This window comes from Anopheles coustani, chromosome 3 (assembly GCF_943734705.1).
Source record: "Anopheles coustani chromosome 3, idAnoCousDA_361_x.2, whole genome shotgun sequence".
Lineage (NCBI taxonomy): Eukaryota > Metazoa > Arthropoda > Insecta > Diptera > Culicidae > Anopheles > Anopheles coustani.
This window is the reverse complement of record NC_071288.1, coordinates 65,844,914-65,863,354: the sequence shown is the minus strand read 5'-3', so window position 1 is coordinate 65,863,354 and position 18,441 is coordinate 65,844,914. Positions and strand designations below refer to the sequence as shown.

Sequence of the window (18,441 nt, the reverse complement as noted above, 5' to 3'; positions counted from 1 at the left end):
GACGCGTGAGCTCAAATGGACGGAAAATCAACAAATGAGTCTGGCGGTAAGATAATGTCACAGGGAAATATGATTTGCGTTTTTTAGTTGAATGTAAAAGAGTCGGAATATTTTCCTGCAAGCACACCGGGGCGCCGATGGCGAGGAATACCTCTTAAAAGAGTGTAGATACCTCCATTAGGATTGTTCACTAGACAAAACGATGTTCATTACATCTCTGATGCTAATAAACCCTTTAGTCAAACGCCGCTGTATGTTACCTTAACAAATTGCTATAATTATAATTGGCGACAAACGAATGGCGTCGGGGTTTTTGCGTAATCCCTTTGTAAATCCAATTGAAAAATTAAATTAATCAGTCGTAAGCTTTTTAAAGATTGTGTAATATTTCTTTACAATATTTACGCTCTCCAAAATAGGAAATTTACGCAGAAAACAGTTTATCTCACAAACGGTTTTTAATTGCCTACTCAATAAACCCTTTTAATATGTTATAATTAAATTAATTTTATAAATTATAAATAAAACAATTTTCAAACACATAGCTGATTTTTACGATAGTTTTTTTTTCCTTAAACTCAATTTTATTATACCACCTGTATTTCTCCGACACGAAATGTTTCAAGTTCACATTATCGTTCTTTAAAAATAGATATGTAATGTATGTTCTTTTAAAATGTTAATGTGTTTGGCCCTTTTAATCTCAATTCCATATCAGTTGGTTTTCCCAGTTTTTAAGCTCGTATTATTTCCCTTAGAAAAACAAGTATGAGTTTTATGCTGTTTGATTGCTTTTCAAACTGCTCAGCTACAATTTTGTATTTTCAGCTTGTTTAGTTGAAACATTAAAGAAGAGAAATAGCTCTTTTTTTATTATACGTTTTTTCCCTAATTTATATTATCAATTAGGTTTCTAAATCACCAATTTTTTCTTACATGTGAATATAAACCACTTGTTTCTAATCCATTTGCTCCCGATACAAATTTATAACAAAAACGATATATTTCACAAGTTTTTGACCTAAGAAAAATGCCTGCCCATTCACAAACCTATAAAAAAACATCTCGAACATTCTGTAACTTCGCAAGTGTGTTACAAATGCTTAACTCACTAACCTTTCTCAAGCACCTTGCAGTAACTTGATCCACTAAAGAGTCACAAGATCACGCACAATTATACACAACCCAAGTTTCTTCACACTTGGCACGCAATAGTGCACTGTTGTAAATTGCAACTTTAAACCACCGACCGACAGATAAGCATTTGTTTGGCACTAACAGAAAAAAAAACACTTTTCCTCGAGTGGAATTTTATCGGTTTCTTAGCAAATGAAAAATATCATCCAGCAAATATGCCACGGAAACACGTGCACTACGGGTTGCAATCAATAACACGTTAAAGAAGATTTGTTGTCACTGTTTCTTAAAATTGCGAAAGTTGTTCTAAAGCACAAACTACTTTCTGTTGAATCTATGCATTTAATGTTTGGTATTCACAATTTATGGTTTAAGTCATACATTTTAGAATTGTCGATGACGAATTTTACAGCGTAATGTTCATAAACTCGATCCTCGTGCAATATATTTACGAAGAGTGTTCATTCGATTAGATACGACTTCAATCTTTTTAATCCTTCCTCTGTTTATCATTTATTATACGGTTTCTTCGTAACTCAGCTGCGCTGAAAGTTTACTTTGCACCTCGTTAAGTTTATTTTCTTCAATTTCACACTAAATTATCGTTCTCTCCCTAATCGGATCCCGTGCAGCAGGGAATGCAGCGCACGGAATGGATTGAACTGTTGAGGAAACGGTTGTGGCGATCACCTCTTTCTGTGTGCAGAAATCACCAGCGCAAACCTGCTACCGCGACTAACGAATCGCAAAATCGATGAGCTACCTCTGCACCAGCCAGATTGAATTTATTATCTTTTCAATTAAATCAATCGCTTGATTGCATTATTTGCTTCGCACCACGAACTCAGCGGGGGATACACGTTTACGCGGAATTTTCGTCTTCAATTTCGTGCAATGACAACTTGCATTTTCTGCGGCATGCAATAAATTAAGTTTTTTCCGCTATCGTGGAATTCCGCTGTTAATCCTCTTAATTTCCCTCGGTGGGAAAGTTATGTCCCGAGACCGCTTAAACCGCACCGACCGATCACGCACCGAACCGAGTACGAAAGTCTTTTTCGTGCAAACAAATTATGGAAAACAATCACTTTTTCCAACTGCTATTTCAACTGGGTTTAGCCACAAAATTCGAATAGCACAAAGCGTTTGGGGGAAGCACGCACGCAACGATCCGAACCCAACGGTGGTCGAGGACAATCTGAACCGTTGTGCTGTGCTTCGCGCTTTGAGCCCTCCAGACGTCGCAACGGCGCATGGTCAGCGTATCTCCAGAACCGACCGCAGCGCGGGATTCGCTCGCTGCAACAACCCATTCGACTAGGCTCAGAGTCTAGAACAGGTTTGTTGACAGTTTTTGAAATCTCGAATTTTAAAATATTTTATGCAACGTATTTATTAATTTCGGGACACTTATTCCAACGAGTGAAAAAAAACTTGAAAAAAGGGAAGGGAATTATAATATTTCGTTAGCATTTTGTTAGCAAAACTGACAAAGATCATCAGTTTTAGTAAATATTGCATTTTTATGTGACGTGTAAATATGCCTGTGTTGAAAAATAAATTTTTAAATTACAAAAAATCACATGTCTTTGTAGAAACAATTTTTAAAACCGACAAAATACATTTTGCATTTCCACATTATTGATTTTTAACATTTACTGCTTGATTTTATATGATAAATTGCTGGTTGATTGATTTTTTAAATATTTCAATTGCACCAGAAACAAGCATGGTGTAATGACTCCCATTAATATTTCCCATAATCGAAAATAACTTGCAATGAAATTGGTAATGCTCCCAATTTAGGTATTTGTGACGCCAATTATAAATCCTATTTATTTTGATTCATATCCAACCAAATAATTCGCAATGTCCAGCAACATGTTGCGCAGGATAACAGAGAAAAGTTTTGGGGGTAAAACATTGCAAACATTTCACTACCAAAGAAAGTAACGTACCGATTTGCTCTAGAAACAAAAGCCACCGTTTACAACGCGTACACCTTCCTAGATCATCCCGATGAAGATCGATGGGCAGCATGCACTTTACCTGAGCGTAACGTTTCGATTATGATTTGATTGCTTCATAAACCTGCACCGACGATCGTCGCACTAGGACAGCGGCGCCTTGGGTTGCGATCGGACGTAAGCACGCCCGGAGAAGAAGTTATCGACCGTTCAAGTTATGCTCGACCGTAAAATAGTTAATTGGTTGTTAAAAGAATGTTGTGGCTCTCGGAGCACACGTAGAACGTTTGGGGCCGGGGTTGGCGGTGGGGTAGGTGATCTGGAATCGGCGGGAAGAGCCCTCGGAAACTGATGATCACTTCGGGATTAGTTTAGCGAGCAGTGACCATGTTCGCTCCGCTGTCAGCTAGATGTTGAGCATATTTATGGGAACCATCTTCATCCGATGGAACAGGGTACGCAAGACGGAAAGATTGGGTAATAAAAGCTTGTCGCCGCTCTCGATGTTATGTGCAACATTTAAAAACACCTCCGAGAGACGAAAACTATCCTACATCGAATGGAAGAGGAGATCAAAAAAAAACAGCACAACCTCAAACCGAATCGCTGCATTCTAAAAGGCAACGTAAGGGAAATTTTAAATTATTGACCAGACGTAGCGGCCAGCAACTAAAGTGTAGATGATTTTACTATTTTATAGCTGTTTTGGAAAACTGGAACATGGATTAGGGTGTATAAATATGTACCAAGTTGCTGGATATTGGACACGGCCGAGTTGAACAGCGGCCGGATTATAAAACAAACGAAACCGGGAACCTTCCTTGTCGAAGCGTTGAGATCGTTAAGAGAGTGTTGTGCAAAAGCTGACTTTATAGACGGAGACAATAAACATGCCAAGAGGAGGAGTAGGAACCAAGCAGATACTTTCCCTAAATCATCAATACATTCAAGAGTTGATTAGCTTTCTGTTACTACATTGTGTGACTGTTGGAAAACAGAGAGAAATTCATTAAGTTTATCTGCACTAATTCGCACAAATGTTAAGATAAGAGTAGAATAAGCACATGCTTTCTGATGAGTGTTAAGAATACAATTTACATTCAAACGTAAGTCGTATAGTTCGCCACACTACCTGAAGTTCTACCTTTTTCAGCTATTGAAAAATTGAATTAATAAGATATTATTATCAATAATAAATTAGGGGGGGTCCGCGACAGCCGAGCGGTCGCACCGGTTAGAAAATCGACCCATGAGCGCCAGGGCTCACCACCTCGTGGGTTCGAATCCCAACCTAGACCGGACCCTCCCCTGTACGAGAGGACTGACTATCCACGTACAACAGGGAAACAAGTATCGTAAGCCCTTAACGGGCAAGCATGACCAAGAGGTCGTTACGCCAAAAAGAAGAAAAAGAATAAATTAACAGAGAAATTTCAAAGTTTAGCAACCAAGAAAAATAACAGTGAAAATTTCAATAAGTCCCCGGCACGTAATAAGCATATTTACATAGAACAAATTTCTATCCTCCTTAAAATCGTTAATGAAATAGTTTCAGAAGCTATGCTAGCCAAATATAAAGCCAGGCTTTTTTATTTCATCTCATACTCCCATACCAATTCGTTTACAGTCTTCTTAATCGTTTTTATTTCAACTTGATCGTAACAAAAACATACTGTATGCAAACAGAGGTGCATAAGACAGTTTGTAAAAAACAAGTAAAGTCCAAACAAACCCCAGAGGAAGCAGCATAAAACAAAACACCTCGCTATGCAAACAAACCGCCAATTGGAAGACAGTTGACTCTTGGCTGGGTGGACAGGGCTGTTGAAATCTCAATTAGCCATGGAAAAGGAAAGTGAAGTGGACAACATGCGCGCGCATACACACACACGCGCGAACCATGGAGTTAGGGCGGGCCGCTTCGTTCCAGCTGTCCACGGGAAGCTGTAAAGTCGTCAAAGTAATTTAAGATGATTGTCCTCTCTTTAGCTCAAAAACGTTGACAGTGAGCTGTCGGGTGAGCAGGTTGTGACAGACCTGGACAGCAGCACCACGCGGTTTACACGGTAGCTAATTGATATGCATGCGAGCCCTTTTTTTCACGCACCTTCAGTCGCATTTATCAATTTGTCAGGTGCTTACGTTCCGCTGCACATGGTATGTCGATGCGTTCGGCAAACCCGCCGGTCGGGACAGTCTGTCACTCGTAATCAGACTCATTTGCGGGCAGGAAAAATCCTACGCGCGCATCCAATGGTCCTTGGTTAGTTATTAAGTCGGTTGTTTTCGCGCCTGTTTGTGTTTTTCAAATTTGAAAAAAAAACACGTGTCAGGTCCGTTTGTTGACTAATTGACATACTTCAATGCGCAATAAGGTAGACTGTTGGACTAGCGGGAGGAGTGTGGTATTTAACCTGCTTCGAGTGTGACTCGATGTGAATGCAGTACTTAAGCGCCAGCTCTACAGAGTGAAGTGCACAGAAATGGTTGGAAAAATATTCACCAACGAGATAAACCCACAGGGCAAGTGTAATCTGGAACAAAGTACAAATGTAGCGGACCATGCAACATTGCATCTTAAATTGATATGTAGCAGTGATCCTAGAAACGTGGTGCAACATCTACCGTAGTTCAAAGATTGCAGCGTGCACTTTCCATCCAGAATATTTATTTTTAATTAAGGATGCCTGAAATTAAGGAAATTAGGGGAAAACTAATATTAAGGGGGTACAGTTATGCTAACTACAACCAAATATTAGCATCTAAATATGATTATATTGGATTAAATGGATTTCACATATATTGAACAAACATTGAATAAAAGGTGTTTTTGGGTAATAAGATTAATACATCCAGACAACGGAAATAATTTTGTATTCATCAATATTGGGGTGGGTGTGGGTAATGATAATCTTCTACTTCTTCTAATTGGCGTAACGACCGTCTTCGGTCATGCCAACCCCATGAAGGGCTTACAAGACTTTTCCCTTTGAGTACGTGGATAGTCAAGTCCTCTCGTACAGGGAAGAAGGTTGGGTCGCTGTTGAGATTCGAACCCACGCCGTCTAGGTGGTGATCCCCGGCGTTCATGGGCCGATTCTAGTTCCGGCGCAACCGCTCGGCTGTCGCGGACTCTCGGATCGGGTAATGATAATAAATCTCGTTAAAGCGAGTTCTACAGTACTATGGTAAATTTCGTATAGGGTCAACCATTTTTCTCAACGGTTAGCTAGGGAAATCGCGGGTGCGCACTACAATCCGTGTGGTACGGTGTTTTTGTTTAAATGGAGTGCAAAATGCGCGGTTCTCCTGACGGATCTTTTAACAACCTCTCGTCCTTCCCATCAACAGATTCATAAACCGTTCTATAAAATGCTTTTTTATGACACAGCTCATAAAACGCCACAAAACTAAGGCTCGATTGTATTCGATTATGCACTATGCGTCCTTCGACGAAACGATCATTTCGCGAAAGACTACCAACTTGATAACTTCATTAAGTTTTCTTCAGACAAAAGGCAATAAAAGTCGCACGTAAACCGGTGTTCTCTGTTGATAAAAGAAAACTTTGAGAAGGTGATTTTACACACCACTTTGGCGGCGTAGATGTTGCTTTTATTATTATTCTTGGTATTCCTTCTTTTTTATATCGACCGCGATGTAAAGATTACTAAGTAGCTGCTGCCACGAATGGAGATGAACACAGTTCCAACAACCTCCATCTGCGTTGTTTTGCGTCGCTCAATTCGGAGGCAAAATAGTTGCATGCGTCACAGACATGTGATTTTGTCATTAAGTATAATTCCTGTTGTTACTACTGGCTCTCTTTTTTCGTATCCTCTTCAAACGGAACAGTCGATCAACATTGTCTCAATCACAGGTATTCCTCGAGATTACCGCTGGTGGTTGCTTACTTCGTTCGCCCCCCTCCAGCCGCGCCTTTAATCACGAACCGACGGTACCGCCTGCATGACGATCGATTCCTTGATCGGATCCGGATCGTCGCCCACCAGGTATGTTAGGATGCACGTTAGGTCGACCGGTTCGCCGGAAGGGTTAGCGAGCAGCAGCACCTGCGTTATTCCGTCGGCCGGTGGTCGGAAAGGTTTCGTGCCCGGAAGACTTGTGGCCGACGGGGGCAGCAGGCGTAGCTTGCACGGTTTTCGTACACTCGCATCAAACTGAAAGCTCGGAATCTCCGTGCGTCCCTGATTGATGGTCGAAATCACAATCACCGTCACGTCGGGCCGCGGATGGTCGGCGGCAAAGTTGAGCGTTATCTGCAACCCATCCTTATCGTCCAGCACGGTTCGGGACGGTTCTCTGCTCGGTAGAATGCTATCCAAATCGATCACAATATCGGCGAGCGCTTTGAATTCCTGTTTTACGACACTGCTTTCTCCCGCTTTCATCACTGGCGCAGTGGGAACGTTTTGCTCCTTTTCATCCACGGGTTGCACTTTGACCGGGGGTGCCGCAAGGATAGGATCGTCCTCCTCCGAGCCGATACCAGAAGAAGGTTCCAATCGGTCCGTTGAAACTGAAGATGTCTCTTCCGCTGTTACCGTTGGCCCAGAGAGAAGTGTCGCTTTCATACCGCTGATGATGGTATCTAGCTCTGGAATGGTTTTCTTGGATGTGCCACTAGCGCCAGTGTTTGTAGAACCGTTACGGATCGTAGCAGGAGGGGCTTTCTTTACATCATCTACTTGTACGGGCACTAAGTTTCGGTCAGGGATCTTCGAAGCTGTCCTTGCATTGCCGATGCTGCTCAGCAGGGAATGTATGTCCATCAAATTATCCTTAGCTACACTACCACTTTGACTCCCAATCGCATTATTCCCTGTCGCCGCAAACGGTAGTGATTGCGGCTGGAGAATACTTTGACTAGCCGGTCCTAGCACTCCTCCGGAGGCAATTCCGTTGCTGCCAGTAGATGCAAATATATCGCTGAGATCGTCATAGTTTGATCGCTCCGTTGTGCCTTCCATACTGGCACCACCGGCACGTTCCGTGGGGTCCGTACCCGAAACGTCGAACAGGGTATCTAGCGGATCCGGACCGACAATGTTCGGGCTGTACCTCATCGCCGTGGTGGATTCTGTACCACTGCCTCCTCTGACGGGTGGTGGTTGGTTCAGGACTTTCTCGCGGTATTTATCCAGCACAACCGTCAGTGCATCGTTGACTTCGAATATTTTCTCTGAAACAAACATAAAAAACAGCATACTTTGTTACATTCTGTCAGTGTATGTAATTATGAAGAAAACAATCAAGAAACGTAAATCGCAATCTTAAAATGTTTGCTTAAAAACCAGCTGTTATAGCTAAGAAAGGAAAACTTAAAATAGTTGCAAACAAAGGATGAAGTCAAATAATGTGTTCACATAAAACTACCTAATCAGCGTTATTCGATAAAAATATAAAATAGAAAGAGAGAATTAGAGAGAAACCGTGGTGGCACTACTAACCAAATTCACTAGCTAAACTCCAGAATTTGCCTACATTTTTGCATCCGTTCTCAAGTGACTGAACTGTGTGAGGAAGGAAGGAAGTTTGCGCGGGGATAAATGGGTGAAGTTGTGATGACGATGATGACCGCGACGGAGTTTGCGTTGTTTGTGGGGGGAATTAAGAATAGAGAAAACAGAGAGAACAACGATGTGTGTTAGCAAGACTCGAGCAAGAACAAAAACACAAGAACAGTCCGATTAGTTATAACAAATTGGTCGTGAAACTTTTTGTGTGGCTTCTTGTGTCAAAAAGGGGTAAGCCTGCCACCCCAACGACCGACCGCCCGACCTTTTCGAAAGACTTACCGAGCATCTCTTCACTGTGCTGCGTTTCTTCCGCCAGCCGCACGATGGTCGGATGGGCACTTTCGCACGACTCGTAGATCTCACTCAGTACGGCCAACCCATCGTCGGACGTTTCGCCCACCCGGTACTGGTCCAACATTTCGTCCAGCAGTTTCGTGTTTTCTGCCACCTTCTGCAGCTCGCCGAGTCGCCGGCTCTTCATCTGCGTACGGCGCTCCTCGTCCCGGTAGATGTTCTGTATGAGCAGATTTGCCTTCTCGAAATTCTCCGGCTTCCCGCTGCTGATCAGCTGGCGCAACTTTTGCTGCTCCTTGTCCAGCGCGGGTCCAGCACGATCGTCGAGTGTTCGGTGCGGCACGGTACTGCGCACGATCACGTTCTGCTGCGATCGGTGCTGGATGCCTTGCGTGGCCAGCAGATTATAGGCTTCCTGTATTTTATCGCAATCACACGGTTCGTACTTGTTGGTCCACGTGAAGAGAATATTTAGAATCTGTAAAGTTTGGGGTAAACATCGAATGTTCTATTACAACCAATAACCACTCTCGGAAGCGACAGAGCTATTAGATAACACTCACCCGGTCTGACACTTCGCGTGGTGTATGATCGCCGTTATATTTTTTTGACACCATCTTTATCAGCTCATTAAGAAACCGGAATTTATTGATTTCCGACCGAAACTCCCGTCCGAGCGATTCCATACATTCTTCGAGGGCCTAGCGGTATAAAGAACATTAGCGAAACCAAAAAAAAAATGCTGTAATCATCTACACAGATTGCATATTGCGGTTCGATAAGCAAATGCAACATTTACCTCCAGCGCCAGCAAAGATTCCTTCGTGTTGGTAGATTGAATACGGCTCACCAGTAGCTCTCGGGCGATGGACATCTTCGAAGGATCCTTCTTCAGCGCCATACAGAACAGATCGATAGCCGACACGTCCAAGTCGTGGTTGCTCGGGTTGACGGCTTTGCCTGGCAATAAATTGACAACACACAGATTGCAGTTTAGCCTTTTACCGTACGCACATATTGTGTCCATCATGCGAATGCTGCTCCAAACAATGTACTCACGCAAATACCCATCCAAAAGCGTTCGTGTGTCCATTACGAACGGTAGTGGCTCGTTACCAGCTGTGCGAAAGATGCTGCCGTCGAGGAAAAAAAAAGGCGTCTTATCGCCAACACTGTTATTTGAAGGAGGAGTTTTCCTTTTTGCTCCGCGAATTACTCCGTTCTGCTGTATTGTGATTTGCGACTGATTGATTGCGGTATCATTCCGTTTAGATACGGCATACGTGCGGTCGGAGCGTGTTGACGTACGTCTTTTCCTAGTACTTTTGCACATCAAGTCCCTTTTGTGCTGTACTCCGCTCATGGCACTAGTGACATACGGGCATTCCGTTTGAAGTGAACACAACCTAGTATAGACGCCTAGGTTACTGCGGAACTGTCAAAACCGGAAAATAGAAAACAAACAACCAAAGCAACCAATTTTACCAAGGGGCACGATTAGTAGGGTACTACCCTGCGACCGTTATTTTTTAAAATAATTTTTAAAACATGAATATATTTTTAAAGTTATCAAACAAAAACCCTACACTCGTCGTGCACACAAAATGCAATAAAGTATCAATTTGCCTGGAGATAAACCCAAAATACGTTATTTGTGTGAAACAAAAAGATTAAGGCATACGAAACGTGGTAAGGAGAATATTTCAGCACAAGAAGACAGATAACAAAACACAACTAAATAATCAATTTCTAAAGCTCTGCGAAGGAGGCGAGTCAGTTCTAAACATAATATTGGTTTATTTATGGACGAACCAATGTAGAAGTAATCAGTTTTATGCCTACCTTTTTCATTTTTAAACCTCATCGTACGGCTGCAGGCCATTTCCTTCCAGACCGACAAAAGGGATATGAAAATCAAAAAGCACTTAATTTTGCACCGCTATCGTATCGCATTGAAAAATCTTGTAATACATGCGCATCCCAGTCCGCTCAATTCCTCGAGTTCTGATCGGAGGACGTGCGCCTAGTACGCTTGACACATATGGGACCGTTAAAGTTTTGGCAAAGAATCGTTCAACAAACGTTTCGGAAGAGTCTTCTCAGTCCCGCCAGGGTTGGCCGCATTGTGTACGGATGGACATAAATTAGCTGCCGATTAGCATGATTATGACAAATTGACATTAAAAAGGACCCTTTGGGATGGCCACATTCTTTCCACTTTAGCCAAAGAAGAATTTTTGCCCTCGAGCCTGATGATGGCGACGATAAAGAAAAAAACCAAATGTATGCCCGGTTCGCAATGTGAGAAGTATTTTTTTAAATCAATTTCGACGAAAGCAGATGTCGGAGGGCTCTTCCTGGAATGGCATACAGACATGATAGGATCCCCTATGGGCAATAGATGAGGTAAAAGGTTGTAAAAATGTTGCTGACTTTTGAATTCATCGTTTGGGTTTAATTTTCGATCTAAGCCAAAGTTGAAGAAATTCAATGAAAAATCATTTCAAACTTTACTCAATTTTTAATGTTTTATGTTTTCCCTAAAAAGGTATCCAAAAATTATAACAAACAAAGGCCAATGAACGCTTATTGAAATTGTAATAAATTTCCAACCATAAGCAAAGCGGAACATGCAAAGCTTTTCTGCAATATTGCATTTGTCCTTTCTTTATCTTCTCCTTTCTTCCATCTGAAGATGATATACTGCTAAAGAAAGGCACAAAAATGCACTCCACGGGAGGTCGCGGATCGTTTCGTTTCAGCTTGGCATGCCCGGCACACCACAAGCCTGAGTGATGTTTTGCAAAATTAAAGAAACAAATAGCGAGAAACGATTTGTCAATTGTCCTGGTAAACAACGGCAATTATATACACCTGCACTTCGATCTGCGCGACACGGTGTACGATGTGTCGAGACGGAAGGAGTTCCCCGTCCATCGAGGACCATCGTGTGGTCAGTGACCACGCGCTGATAATTGACTCTAATTAAACGGTCAACAATTAAGCCACCCAAAAGGGACCACGATCGTGACCATTTGCGCACCCGGCGAAGGGTTTGAAGGTACTATTGAGTAGAAAACAGACAGGAGGTCTCACAAATGAAACTCTTTATTTTCTTAGAGCCTGTGAAAGGTGACCACCGTTTTTATCTGTAGGTTGTTGGTTTTGTTTGCCCCAACCAAAGTCTGCCAAAAGAGGAGAAACGGATTGCTACCGTAACCGGCTGATTTATGTGTTAGCAAAAATAAACCACTTGGGCGTTAAGGTGAGCCATCCTGTAAAAAAAACGAACTTCTTTAATTACCAACCGTGGAAGCCCAGAACGATGCTCCTTGATTGGGGCCCCCAGCATAACCGAGGACGATCGGATCGTACGATCCCGAGGCGAAGGGCCAATTGTTCCGTATCCACCAGTTAATAACATCAAGACAGGTTTTGTTGTCTCCTATTTCGGCACTCCGCACGTTTGGTGCGACTATGTTGATCCAGTTTACCATTTTATTTTATTTATTTTTTAGAATTTTATGTTCACTTCTTCGGTTTATTTTTGGAACCCTACAACACCGTACCACCCAGCACCCCCCGTGTCATATCTTTTTGGCAGGTTTTTAAATTATATCTCGGTCGGGTGCGTTGCGTTCTACATTCTAAAAGGAATCCAATTATTTGGTCTGCAAGAAAAAATGCCCCGCTTTCATGGACGAATCGGTTTCGTGGGTACTTGCAAGGCTCTTGTAGGCCAACGCAAGTTTCATACTCTGACGGCACCCAACGGTTTTGGTATCACCGCAAAGACCCTCCCGGGACTCCCGGAGTGTTCCCTGGGGATTGATCTTGGCGGTTTTGCATTTATGTGTGTGTGGGAAATGCACAAAAAAAAAACATCCACAACACCCTTAGGACGTGGCGTCGAAGTGCTACAAAACATACCCTAAGGGTCTCTGCGAGGGTGCCGAAAAAAGAAAAGCAGACACTAAAGAAATGCGTGAAAAAGCGAACTTGATTAAAAATGCATGATTTAGTGACCGGTTTGCAAAAAAAAAGGAAAGGAATAAATATGCTTGTGATACGCTTCGTTTTGGGCTCCCCGAAAAGAAGACATTTTACCGAAGGCGCTTTAATTAATATGTAACGATCGTAAAAATCACTTTACCTCACGAGACCGTGTTCCCTAGTGGAGTTTGAAGAAGTGCTTCCTTTTTTATGCATTGTTTTATTGCGATTGCTCATTTAAGAATATGGAAAAAAATTAACAGCAGTCAGTTTTAAAAAGTGTCTTCCACCAACTAAGCCCACGTTGCCCAGGTTTTCTTTGGTGGTGCAACTTCTACCAACATGATGTTTCGCAAGATGCAAATTGGTTAGTGGACCCTCTGCGCCGGATGACTTTATCACGATGAAGTGTCGAACGAAAATTAATGCTCCCTTTCGGATACGTAGGTGCCTGAAAGACTACGAACGCGACTGTGACATCTTTTTGTTTTTGGACATTCCATGTGGTTGTGCCAAAAATCGAATCATGTGCAACAGAGTTGTGTGATTAAGATTAGGAAAAGACACGAAAATCCAATTAGAGTGATTAGCGAACGGTATAACACAGTTTAAATGTAAAGTCATTCTTGATAGTTTGAAAACATATGAGCTGGCAGTAAACAGGTTTTGTTCATCGTTTCAGATAAGGCCTGAAGATTTTACTAGCTTTGAATATTGTAGTTTTTAAAGCGTGTATTAAATTAACATAATTTGACGTTGATTAATGTAAATTGATTTTCAAATAGTTTGACATACATCAAACAAGTTGCTTGTCGCTTCTGTTTTTATTATCCTAGCTAATTTTTGTTCTTTAGAAAAACCTAGTAAAACATTAAGAACTATGCATTTTGCTTGTTATAGATCATTTAAATATTTGTAGCTTTTCGATATCGTCTTGCATCAATTAACCATTTTGAATAGTTTTTTGGGGACCTAACTGACCGATCAAATGGAAACAAGATCATATTCAAACCCTTCATATTCTTCTAACCGACACTAGCGCCATCTATGTGGGAAAATCATTTTTAATCAATACCCGTTTTGAATCAGTCGTTGCCAAATATTTATTTATTTTGTTATTAGGTAGGATTTAAACGACAAATTTAGAAAACATCGTTCTTTTCATTGCTTTCATTGATATAATCAAGTAATGACTCAAATTTAGTAATAAGCATTATAATTGTTGCATGCACATTCATTAACCATTGGAACAATCGTTTTTAACAAGTGTGTATGTGTGTGAAAGAGTGTATGAGAGTTAGATGCGTGTGTGCGTGCGTCTCGTTGGCGTATGTGTTAGTGACCAATACATAAAACCAAAAAAAATTATTGTCAAACGACGAACCGGTAAAAACCGATACGGAAGGCTAATTTTTGTTCGAGTATAGGTCATCGAATCGGTAGTGCAAGGACTTTGAACCGGTATTGGAAAACACTATCGCACCACTACGTACACACTGTTTGAGCCATCACACCACTACATACACGCGTTGCAAGTATATAGAGAGAGAATGTTCTCTCACCAATCCAAGCAAACGGGAGAGAAAAAGTTTTGTACGTCCCAGATCGAGGAAAGCGAATCCGCTTCGGTAGTATTCGTAGTGAGCCAGTCAGAAAAGGTTGTGTGTGGTGGACGCTGTTTCTTCTTTTTAAGTGTTTCTTTGCTTCCTTCCGCTGGCAATATTGCCACCATTACCCCCTCAGCCTGCTTTGCACCGTCGCTGGTGGATTCCTTTCTACTACGACACGCTACTCGCTGCTGTGGTGTTGTGTGATTGCTAGTGTGGTGTGTGCGCACGCGAGTCGCTGGCTAGGGGTTTTTTTTTCTCTATCCTTTATCTAATACACGGCTAGTCGAATTTAAAGCGACCATTTTTTGCGTCGTTTGTGCATCCACTTCACACCTTCCGGTGCTAGGCTCACCTTCAGTGTCGTGTTGGGATGAAGCCACACACCAACGCCCACTGGTCATATGACGTTTGTGGCAAGTTGAAAAAGCACGAAAGAACAAGTTTTCCGATGGGAAAAATGCTTCGTCATTTACGGACGGAATGCGCTGGTCACTGGGCCATTGTGAGCCATCGTTTCGCCCTGCTGGAGTGCCTATTTTTCCACTCACGGCGCGGTACCGTGCGTGAAATTGGATTTCGCGCGGGAACCGCAATGCGAAGGATGTGTGTGCACTGTTTTGCTTGCTTGCGTTGGCCTTTGATAAAGTGCGTGCAGTCCAAAATAAAACCACCCTCTGCCTCCCCTTCCCTTGGGGTGCGGTCGTGTACCACACCACCACCGGAACGGGATATGTGTGTGAAAAGATAAGTTCTGTCGGTGGCGTGGTAGCGTCATTCGTCCCTTTCACGCGCGTATCCTTATGTGTGTTCCTAGTAGGCGGTGATCCGTGTTTTACTTAACATTCGCTAGATTCAACACACCCGCGAACTAATCTGGCGGATGCACCGAAAGACGCGTGACGTAGTTGTTCCTCTTGCCAGAAAGATGAAGCTCACGGAAAAGTCTAATGAGGTGGCGCCATGGTGGCAAACGACGGAAAGAGCCGGTTGGACAGTTGAAAGAAGAGATCCGCACTATACGGCGTCCGTCGCTTTGACATTTCGAGTCGCCCTCTATCGGCGAATTCGAGACCGTAAAATTGGTATGTCATCATCGCACTGCAACAGTGGCCCAAGTCATCCCCAGCAGCGTAGCAACGCTGCCAGCTATTGGAGTGTTGGTCAGTCCTCCAAGGCAAGCAAAAGGCAAAATTCTCCATCGCGGGGAAACGCGTCGACACGGCACACACTACTCCGGGGTGAGCAAAAAAAGCTATTCGCGTCGTTGGTGGCGTCCGTGTCGTAGCGTGGCAGTGAATTAAAACCCGCAATCACGCGAAGACCTTTGGTGTCGTGCGCACACACAGGCACGGCAAGAAACAAGCGAAAATATGCAGAAAGCATTGGGAAACAGATAATCGCCAGGCACGGGACGCGCGCGTTCGTCGGCGCTGTGTGTGGAAAACGTCAAAAATTGCGTACCGCGACTGTCAAGCAAAGAAAAAGCGCATCTCGTTCGTTCTAGCCAATGGTTCCTGTGTTTTATTCTTTTTAATGGTTCTATTCCGCAGTGACGTGTGCTTAGGGATGCGAAAACCCACTTCCGATCATCACAGCATCCTTTGCCGGTAGTTTGTTCTCCGCTTCCTTCAGTGTAGAACGAGATGTTTGCACATGCCGCTCTTCCCGACAGTCAAAAGAACGACAAGTTGGAACATAAAATGGCGGCATCCCAAAGCAATCGACGCTTCGATCTGCATTCATTGAAGTTTAGCACAATGTCAAGAAGTTAGTTTTTCCAGTGTTTGAAAATGGATGGAAAATTATTTTCGACAACTTTTCGCGCGCTTTTTTGTGCCTTGTAGGTAGATGTGTGCGAGAAGTGCGTACATGTATGGCACAACATCCAGTTCGACAAGTGCCGGACAATGTATCCTAGATCTCCAGAGGAAAGCCACGTGTGTGTTGGATTCTATTTTCTTACTTCCGTTTCCTCTATCTACAGAAAAGTAGGAAACTGTCAGCTACGGATAACAACTTGCGTTCACGGTTTTCTGATGCGCTCGAATGGACATACAGCATCAGCAACATTAAAGCAACACTATAGGCACAGCAACTAACATCATCATAAGCTCGTTACTCTCGGAAAATCCGTACCACCACCACACCTGTGCCGTATGATTACCGCGTTTTCATGTTCCGCTCGGCCGGCAGGCGCAGACCAACGTGATTTCTGTAATGTTCAGTCACACATGTCAGCCGGCCTCCCCTTGCCAGCATGGAGCTGCTCTCTTCCGCGGCCTACCACGCTCTACGATGCACGCACTGGTGTCTCTTATAAAAAATATACCAGAACAGCTAGAGCATATGGATTGGACGCGTGGCGTCTATGAATGTTGGTAGCAGCATACCCGCCAATATATGCATCGGTGTGTGGAATGGGCAGTGCGTTCCAATGTGGAGTTGCTACAACATGACTGCAAGTGTGGCGGGTGGCTATGTTTGAGTAATACGATGCGAAAAACAGATTCACCACGCAATTGCCTGTTGTGATGCGAATGTAAACAAATGCATCGAAGCAGGCGGCATCGTTGATGCCTCAAGATCGCTTTTGTTGTCGCAGTGAATTCTATGTTGGACAGGATTTAGGCTAATTTTAACACTGACGCATTTTTAATTAACTGCATTATACTAATTGTTTTTCTTTATCTTCTCACAGGTGCAGCTTTCTTGAATTTGGGTTATGCCGTTACCCGAAAGTGTATGCAAGTTCAGATCGCGGTGATTAAAGTGAATGAATTTAACTAGTTTTTTAAATTGACACAGGAAACTGTCGATAGTAGGGGCTTCTCCGGGAGAAAGGGCGCTGTGGGGTTTCCTTTTCTTGGCGGTTTTTACCGCCAACGATCGAGGCGCGTCGAGACTGTTGGAAGTAGTGAATCAGGTGTGTGAAAAAGTGCTTCACTAACCGTGTGCTGTACGTGCCGTACTAGTGGTATATCGTGTGAAGTGTTGTGCGGCTTGCCAGTGATATCATTCGGTGAACGAAGATTGCATCCGATAGCAGCTAAATTGCGGAAGATCGACTAACTGTAGGCAAACAGCGGCGGAAGAAATAACGAGAGCTTAAAAGCGGCTAAAATGTGTGCGGCACAGACGAATCCGCCGGCCAGCTTTAACTACACCACCTGGGGGTTCGCGGAAAATCCCCGCTCCGACTCGGTGGTGGAGATAAGCCCAAACATCAACTATACCGTCGCAGATGGATCGTCAGCGGTACGTTGTCTACTGTAGTCGGTTGGTCGTAGATTTTTCAGCCCGATTTTGAATTTCTTTCAATAACCAATTTAAAATTTATTGATAGAAAAATTTCTATCGATATGCCACTTATACAATTTTTAAATCAGTTTCGAGTTACAACAAACGGAGGATGAACTATCCACGTTCCCTGGGCCTTCGCAAGCTAACCTGGAGACATAGACCTCTTTGACGTCCGCACAATTCACGATGTCACAACGTTTTACGACCGGTGCGTTTGCACCAGTTCCTCCGTATCTGACCGCCCTGTTTAATCATTCTTATCCAATATTTATTCGAATTTACGTACAATCGCAAGCAACGCGCCCTGTGAAATTTGTTTGCTTTCCATTTGATGTTTGTTTACATCCAGTAGTTCGTGGTGCGAGCCAGGTGACAGCGTTGACAGCACACCAAAGTGATGTGAGCGGATGAAAACCGATAGGATACCATTACACCGATGCGTGTTTCCGGACGGTTAGTGTTAAGGACCTCTGTACGAGAGGACTGACTATCCACGTACACATAGGGTAAAAAGTCTCGTAAGCCCTTAACGGGGCCCAGTTATGACCAACAAGGTCGTTACGCCAAGAAGAAGAAGAAGAAGAAGTGTTCCGGCTGCTA

The 18,441-nt window shown here is 43.2% G+C and overlaps 2 protein-coding genes across 5 annotated transcripts in view; one reads left to right on the top strand and one right to left on the bottom strand.

The window, feature by feature from the left end:
• Window positions 1-6,690: 6,690 nt before the first annotated feature.
• On the bottom strand, window positions 6,691-10,159 carry LOC131271537 (ADP-ribosylation factor-binding protein GGA3). The gene is made up of 5 exons (XM_058272997.1): window positions 9,998-10,159; window positions 9,738-9,898; window positions 9,502-9,639; window positions 8,924-9,416; window positions 6,691-8,307 (listed from the first exon to the last, which is right to left on the bottom strand). The coding sequence occupies exons 1-5, from the start codon at window positions 10,029-10,031 to the stop codon at window positions 7,046-7,048; spliced, it is 2,088 nt and encodes a 695-aa protein (XP_058128980.1). The 5' UTR covers window positions 10,032-10,159; the 3' UTR covers window positions 6,691-7,045.
• Window positions 10,160-15,665: 5,506 nt separating this feature from the next.
• Window positions 15,666-18,441, top strand: part of LOC131271535 (zinc finger protein 420) — a 33,475-nt gene continuing 30,699 nt past the window's right edge. Inside the window, exons 1-2 of one of the 4 annotated variants that reach the window (XM_058272993.1) lie at window positions 15,666-15,779; window positions 17,240-17,796. In XM_058272993.1, coding sequence (XP_058128976.1) covers window positions 17,662-17,796 — 135 coding nt within the window. In that variant the 5' untranslated portion in view covers window positions 15,666-15,779; window positions 17,240-17,661. Of the gene's footprint in view, window positions 15,780-15,811; window positions 16,382-17,239; window positions 17,797-18,441 lie in introns of those variants that run through there. The other 3 variants (XM_058272992.1, XM_058272991.1, XM_058272994.1) reach the window with 3 other exon arrangements.

What these genes read in the sequence shown, in the direction of transcription:
- LOC131271537 (XM_058272997.1), bottom strand. Translation starts at nt 10,031, where the DNA reads ATGGACACACGAACGCTTTTGGATGGGTATTTGC. An exon ending in GCTTTTGGATGGGTATTTGC is followed by an intron (nt 9,899 to 9,997) that starts GTGAGTACATTG and finishes ATTTATTGCCAG; the next exon opens with GCAAAGCCGTCAACCCGAGC. An exon ending in CACGCGAAGTGTCAGACCGG is followed by an intron (nt 9,417 to 9,501) that starts GTGAGTGTTATC and finishes CAAACTTTACAG; the next exon opens with ATTCTAAATATTCTCTTCAC.